Source organism: Nicotiana attenuata, chromosome 10, assembly GCF_001879085.1.
Source record: "Nicotiana attenuata strain UT chromosome 10, NIATTr2, whole genome shotgun sequence".
Classification (NCBI taxonomy): domain Eukaryota; kingdom Viridiplantae; phylum Streptophyta; class Magnoliopsida; order Solanales; family Solanaceae; genus Nicotiana; species Nicotiana attenuata.
In genome coordinates this window covers 7,728,025-7,734,696 of record NC_031998.1, presented here as the reverse complement: position 1 = coordinate 7,734,696, position 6,672 = coordinate 7,728,025, and the positions used below count along the sequence as shown (strand labels likewise).

Below are 6,672 nucleotides of genomic sequence, written 5' to 3'. Positions count from 1 at the left end.
ACAAATAAAAGGATATCTCAACACCGTATCATCCTAGTGGGAACGGACAGGCCAAATCGACGAACAAGACTATCATTCAAAACTTAAAGAAGAGGCTGAACAATGCTAAGGGGAAGTGGAGAAAAATTTTACCTGACGTCCTTTGGGCATATCGAACAACATCAAAGTCCAAAACGGGGGAAACCCCCCTTCTCCTTAGTATATGGATTCGAGGCTTTGATTCCGGAATCAAACAACAACACATAGGCTACCCGTGAGCCACCCCACACTTATGATTTTTAACGTTGTGCACGACTTCATAACACTAGTCTATTAATCCCGGAGACTCGGGCTCTAATGGGGACAAGGAATGCCATTGGCGCATTATATCAAACACTTAACACGCACTAGTGCCATGGGAGTTCTTTTGGAAATGAGAGATTGCCTCATCCTCCCAAAGCGGCTTGGGGGTTCCGTACTACCACATGTTTTCACAATTGCAGCACCATTCCTATGGGGTTCATGGGGTTGGGGCGCACAAACTCAATACTATAATGAAGAACAACCACCAACTTTTGTGTGTAATTGTATACATGTACCCAACTCGAAATTACAAAGGAAAGAGATAAAATCATACCTTTGAAGCTTTTGAGAGGAAGGAGCTGCCTGAGAATATCTGATGAGTGTGAAAGAATAGCAAGACTAAGCTTGACTTCAATGGGGATGGGAGAGACAACTATGGCAATGTGCTGTTGCGTGTGTGGGTGAGCCAATTTGTGCAGTGTGTTTGGTTGAAAGCAAAGCTGATGAGCAGATGTGTGTGCTTTTGAATTTTCTTTTAGAGGTTGATGTGTGTTTGGTTTAAGTGAGGTTAGGGTTTTTGTATTGGGTTCAATGTTTAGGGCGTGTAAGTGAGGAAGTTCGACTAAAATAAGGAGAAAAAAATTAAACTGGGTCGAAATAACTTACCTGGCATCGCCAGGCCCAGTACCTGGCGTTACCCAGGCGTTGCCAGCCTAACACCAGCCTAACCTGGCTTTACCCAGGCATCGCCAGCCTAAGGCCTGGTGGACCTGGCGTTAGCCAAGCGTCTCCAGCCCCAACGCCAGCTTTGCCTGGCTTTATCCTGGCGCCGCCAGCCCTGGCGCCTGGTGTGTCAGGTGACGCTGAAACCCTGCTCGACTTGCCCAAACTCACCTGCAAACTTGTTAGTACCTAAAAACAAAAAGAAAAATTTACACTAAAAATCAACTACGAATTGGGTTACCTCCCAACGAGCGCCTTAGTTATCGTCGTGGAACGACGAATACAATAGTCCAATGGGTTGCCTCCCATGAAGCGCCTGATTTAACATCGCGGCACGATGCAGGTAAGCACATTTAAGGTACGCTGAACATCGATGACTCGATCAAATGGGTCACTGACACTACCTTTGCTTCATCCATGTCTACATAATGTTTTAATCTGCGCCCATTGACTCTGAACTAGCGAGAGTCATTTCCATAACAATCTCTACGGCACCAGTGGAATGAATTTCAACTACACGAAATGGCCCTGACCATCTTTACTTTAATTTGCCCGGAAATAACCTCAGTCTTGAATTGTATAGCAATACCCTATCTCCGGGTTTAAAACTCCGCTCAAGAATATTTTTGTCATGTATCATCTTCATTCTCTCCTTGTATAATCTTGTGCTCTCAAAAGCGTGGTATTGAAACTTATCTAGCTCGTATAACTCCGTGATTCTACTCGTACCCACAACTTCTATATCGAGATTCTATTGCCTCAATGCCCATAAAGCTCTATGCTCCAACTCCATCGGTAAGTGACACGCCTTCCCAAACACCAACTTGTATGGCGACATGCCAATCAGAGTTTTGAAAGCGGTTCGATAGCCCCATAGTGCATCATCTAACTTTCTCGCCCAATCCGTTCTAGTAGCATTCACAGTCTTTGTCAACACAATCTTTATCTCTCTGTTCGAAACTTCCACTTGCCCACTCGTTTGTGGATGATATGGGGTGGCAACCTTGTGGAGTACATCATACTTTTCTAAAAACTTCACGAAGGCTCGATTATGAAAGTGAGTGCCTCCGTAAGTGATTATTGCCCTTGGAGTGCCAAATCGGGTGAATATGTTCTTTCTCAAAAAAACAATTACCCCCTTTGCATCGTTTGTAGGGAGCGGTGTAGCCTCCACCCATTTGGACACGTAGTCCACATCGACGAGTATGTACTTGTAGCCATATGAGCTGACGAAAGGCCCAATGAAATCGATTCCCCATACATCAAGCACTTCTACCTCTTGAATTGGGTTCATAGGCATCTCATGTCGGGGGGGAAATATTCCCGGTTCGTTGGCATTCATCACAACCCTTTATCCATAGGTGTGCATCTTTGAACAATGTCGGCCAGTAGAAGCCCGACTCCAAAACTTTCGCAGCTGTCCTTACTCTCCCGAAATGGCCACCATATGGTGACACGTGACACGACTACAAAATAGAATATTGGTCTATCTCGGGGATACATCTCTGGATCATGTTATCAACACAAATCCTGAACAGATAAGGCTCATCCCAATAATACATGCGACAATCATGTTTGGATAGAGGAAAGGTCATAAGGAACAATACCGCTCGCCAGGTAGTTTGCATTGTCAGCATACCATGGCGCTTCCTCAAGACTCGTGGCTAATAGTTGTTCATCCGAGAAAGTTTCCATAATCTCCTCCACCTCAACCTTATTCTCAGCTCCTTCCAGCCTAGACAAGTGATCAGCCACTTGGTTCTCCGTTCCCTTTCGGTCACAGATTTCCAAGTCAAATTCTTGCAGCAGTAGCCCCATCGAATCAGGCGCGACTTTGAATCCTTCTTCTTGATTAAGTACCTGAGAGCATCATGGTCAGTATAAACAATTACCTTCGAGCCTATCAGGTATGACCTGAATTTGTCAAATAAAAACACCACTGCTAGCATCTCCTTCTCGGTCACTGTGTAATTTAGCTGGGCACAACTCAGAGTTCTACTTGCATAGTATATTGGATGCATGAATTTGTCTTTTCGTTGCCCAAGAACTACTCCCACAGCATAGTCACTCGCATCACACATCAGCTCAAATGGTTGCTCCCAGTCAGGGGCAACTATGATAGGTGTTGTTACCAGTCTCTTCTTCCATTCTTCAAACGCTACCCTGCAGTTATCAGAAAACACAAAAGGGTGATCTTTTTAAAGCAATTTACACAAGGGGTTAGCAATTTTGGAAAAAACTTTTATAAATCTCCTATAGAAACCGGCGTGCCCAAGGAAACTTCTGATTGCTTTGACGGAAGTGGGTGGTGGAAGCTTTTTTATCACATCAACCTTTGCACGATCTACCTCAATGCCTTTACTCGACACTAGGTGCCCCAAGACTATACCTTCTTGTACCATGAAATGGCACTTTTCCCAGTTGAGTACCAGATTTGTCTCGATAGACCTCTTCAATACTCTTCTCAAGTTCATAAGACAATCATCGAATGTGTTCCCCACCACTGAGAAGTCATCCATGAAAACCTCCATTATTTCCTCTACCATATCCATGAAGATGGCCATCATTCACCTTTGGAATGTGGCCGGTGAGTTGTATAGGCCAAACTGCATTCTCCGAAAGGCATAGATTCCATAAGGGCAGGTGAACGATGTTTTCTATCTGTCCTCCGGGCTATAGAGATCTGATTACACCCTGAGTACCCATCCAAAAAGCAGAAGTGGGACCTTCCTGCCAATCTATCTAGCTTGTGATTAATGAATGGCAGTAGGAAATGGTCTTTCCGAGTAGCCAAGTTCAACTTCCTGTAATCCATACAGATTCGCCAACCTGTAACTATTCGTGTAGAGATCAATTCGTTCTTCTCATTTTTCACTACCGTTATACCGCCCTTTTTTGGCACACACTGAACTGGGCTGACCTTTTTGCTATCAGAGTTGGCGAATATGATTCCCGCATCTAACCACTTAATAACTTCTTTCTTCACCACTTCTTTCATGTTGGGGTTCAGCCTTCTTCGATGTTCTCTAGAAGGTTTGTGCCCATCTTTCTGTAAAATCTTATGCATATAGAAGGCCGGGCTGATACCCTTAACGCTTAATGTCTGCAATGGTCCAACCAATTGCGGTCTTGCACTTCGTCAGTACCTGCAAAAGCTGTTCTTCCTGCACATCTAACAAACTAGATGAGATAATAACATGTAAAGTTGAGTTAGGTCCTAAGAAGGCATACCTGAGATGAGGTGGCAGTAGCTTCAGTTCCAACTTTGGAGGCTCTTCTATCGATGGCTTAGATGGAGGATTTTTTCTTTCCTCTAAGTGCAAAGGGTCAAATTCGAGCTCCCTTCTCCAAAAACCTTGGCCTTCAAGAGCAAGTACCAACTTCGCCAAGTCTTCTCTATTTGCTTCATCTAAATTCATGAGACAGGCTGCTAGAGGGTCTTTAGTGTTTAATGTTTCATCTTCCTCCTCCAAAATTACATCCGCGGCATCTATTAGAGAGCAGTTAGCAAATTCACTTGGTCGCCGCATAGATTTCTGCACGTTGAATGTTATCTTTCCATCATTTAATCTCATTTTGATCTCTCTAGTTTCACAGTCAATTAAAGCTCTCCCAGTGGCCAAGAATGGTCTTCCCAAAATTATGGGAATTTCCTCGTCAAGCCGACAGTCAAGAATGACAAAATCTGCTGGGAACACAAACTTCCCAACCTGTACTAATACGTCATCAAGAACGCCAGAGGGCCTCTTCACTGTCCGGTCAGCCAGCTGTAGCAACATGGACGTGGGTCTAGCTCTTCCAATGCCTAACATTTTGTAGATAGCCAGGGGCATCAGGTTTATGCTTGCCCCTAAATCACAAAGTGCCTTAGCAAACGCATAGTTGCCTATTGTGCATGGAATTAACAACACTGCAAGTCTGAGTCACTGTAACAGTGGCCAAGTGTTGAAAGTCGAACTTACGAGACATCAAGTCCTTCATCATTTTTGCGTAACCAGGCATCTCCTGAATTTGCTTCAACATCTCCAAGAATTTCTTATACTGCTTATCTTTCTGATACTTGGCCAATCTCTGTGGGAATAGTGCCGGAGGTTGCTTCTTCCCTGTGATTTGAGTTTTGTATTGCTCAGGAATGATTGCGCAACCTCTTTTTCTTTGCTGGCATTCTCTTGTGCATGCTGTACTGTGACTTTAGTTAACCTTGTTGATTCATCTATCCCAATGGGTACCGGCACAAGTGTTTTAGTAGGTCAGTTTTCACGAGCCATTTCTTGCTCCAGATCTAGGTCTCTACCATTTCGTAGACTCACTGCCATAAGCTGTTTCGGGCCCTGCTCTTTTGGATTGATTTGTGTATCTGCAGGTAACGTCCCTTGGGGATGATTATTTAGAGCCATCGAAATATGTCCTTATTGAATCTCAATACTCTTTATCGCTGTTTCATGTGAGTCTACTCTTTTAGTTATTTTTCCTGTGGACCAATCAATTGTTGCACCATTCCCTTAAGTTCAGCAAACCCATCATCTTGTCTCACAATCTGTTGTTCTTAAGTTTGTTGATAAGCCTGCTGCTGATTTTGCTAGTTGTAACCCTGTTGCCTTTGGTAGGGCATCACTTGACCCTGTGGTCGCATAGCTCCAGGATTGTTGTTGTTATTGTACTGCTGCTGTGCTGGTCTGTATTGTTGATTATGCTGACCCCAATTCTGACCACCTTGCCTCTGTCCCTCATAGTTGGCCACATAATTCATATCTTCCTGATAATGCTGGTTGTCACCTTCCGCACTCCACGAGCACACATATGGTTGGTTAATCCATGGTTTACATAAGCCCCCATTAGTTGCGTCAACTATGTGTACTTGCTGCTTCTAGCTTGATTCATCTATCTTTTTGGTGAGGATACTCATTTGTGTCACCAGAGTGGCCATATTTTCAGCTATGGAGTTGTTTGGGTCCAAAGCCACTGAATGAACTACAGGAATGATTGGAGAGTCTCTTTTCATCCATCCTGAGTTTTGGGCCATCTTGTCAAGTAGGATCTTGCTTTCTCTGACTGTTTTGCTCAAAAATGCTCCACCTGCTGAAGAAGCATCAACATTGGCCTTTAAGCTGTCTGCCAATCCCATGTAAAACCTCTGCCCCAATATCTACTCCGAAATGCCATGATGCGGACACTTAACCAGCATACCCTTGAACCTCTCCCACGTTTCCTGTAATGTTTCTGTTGGTTTATGCCTGAAGCTCAATATCTCATCAATTTTCTTAGCAGTCTTATTGGGTAGGTAGAATTTGTTAAAAAGTTGCTTGACTAATTCATCCCAAGTAGTGATGGAGTTTTTGGGGAGTAAATTAAGCCAAGTTTGAGCCTCTCCCGTCATCAAGAATGGGAACAACAACCACCTTATTGCTTCTGGTGTCACATTAGGTTGCCTTCGAGTGACACATATCGAAGGGAAATTCTTCAGATGTTGCTGAGGATCTTCCACGTATGACCCTGAGAACAGTCCCTTGTTCTGCAATAAATGCAGCATGCTGTTTGTGATTTGAAATGATTCTGCTTGTATCTGAGGGAATACAATTGCGGATGCTAGGTTGTCACCAGTGGGTTGTGCCCAATCGTACAATGCTTCTTCTGGCACAAGAGGCACCACACCCTGATTGTTTGGGT

General features: G+C 44.0%; 1 protein-coding gene across 1 annotated transcript; it reads right to left on the bottom strand.

The window, feature by feature from the left end:
• LOC109233563 lies at positions 2,472-5,755 on the bottom strand. Its single transcript, XM_019399449.1, has 6 exons — positions 5,596-5,755; positions 4,716-4,891; positions 4,237-4,541; positions 3,138-3,168; positions 2,645-2,865; positions 2,472-2,535 (listed from the first exon to the last, which is right to left on the bottom strand). The coding sequence occupies exons 1-6, from the start codon at positions 5,753-5,755 to the stop codon at positions 2,472-2,474; spliced, it is 957 nt and encodes a 318-aa protein (XP_019254994.1).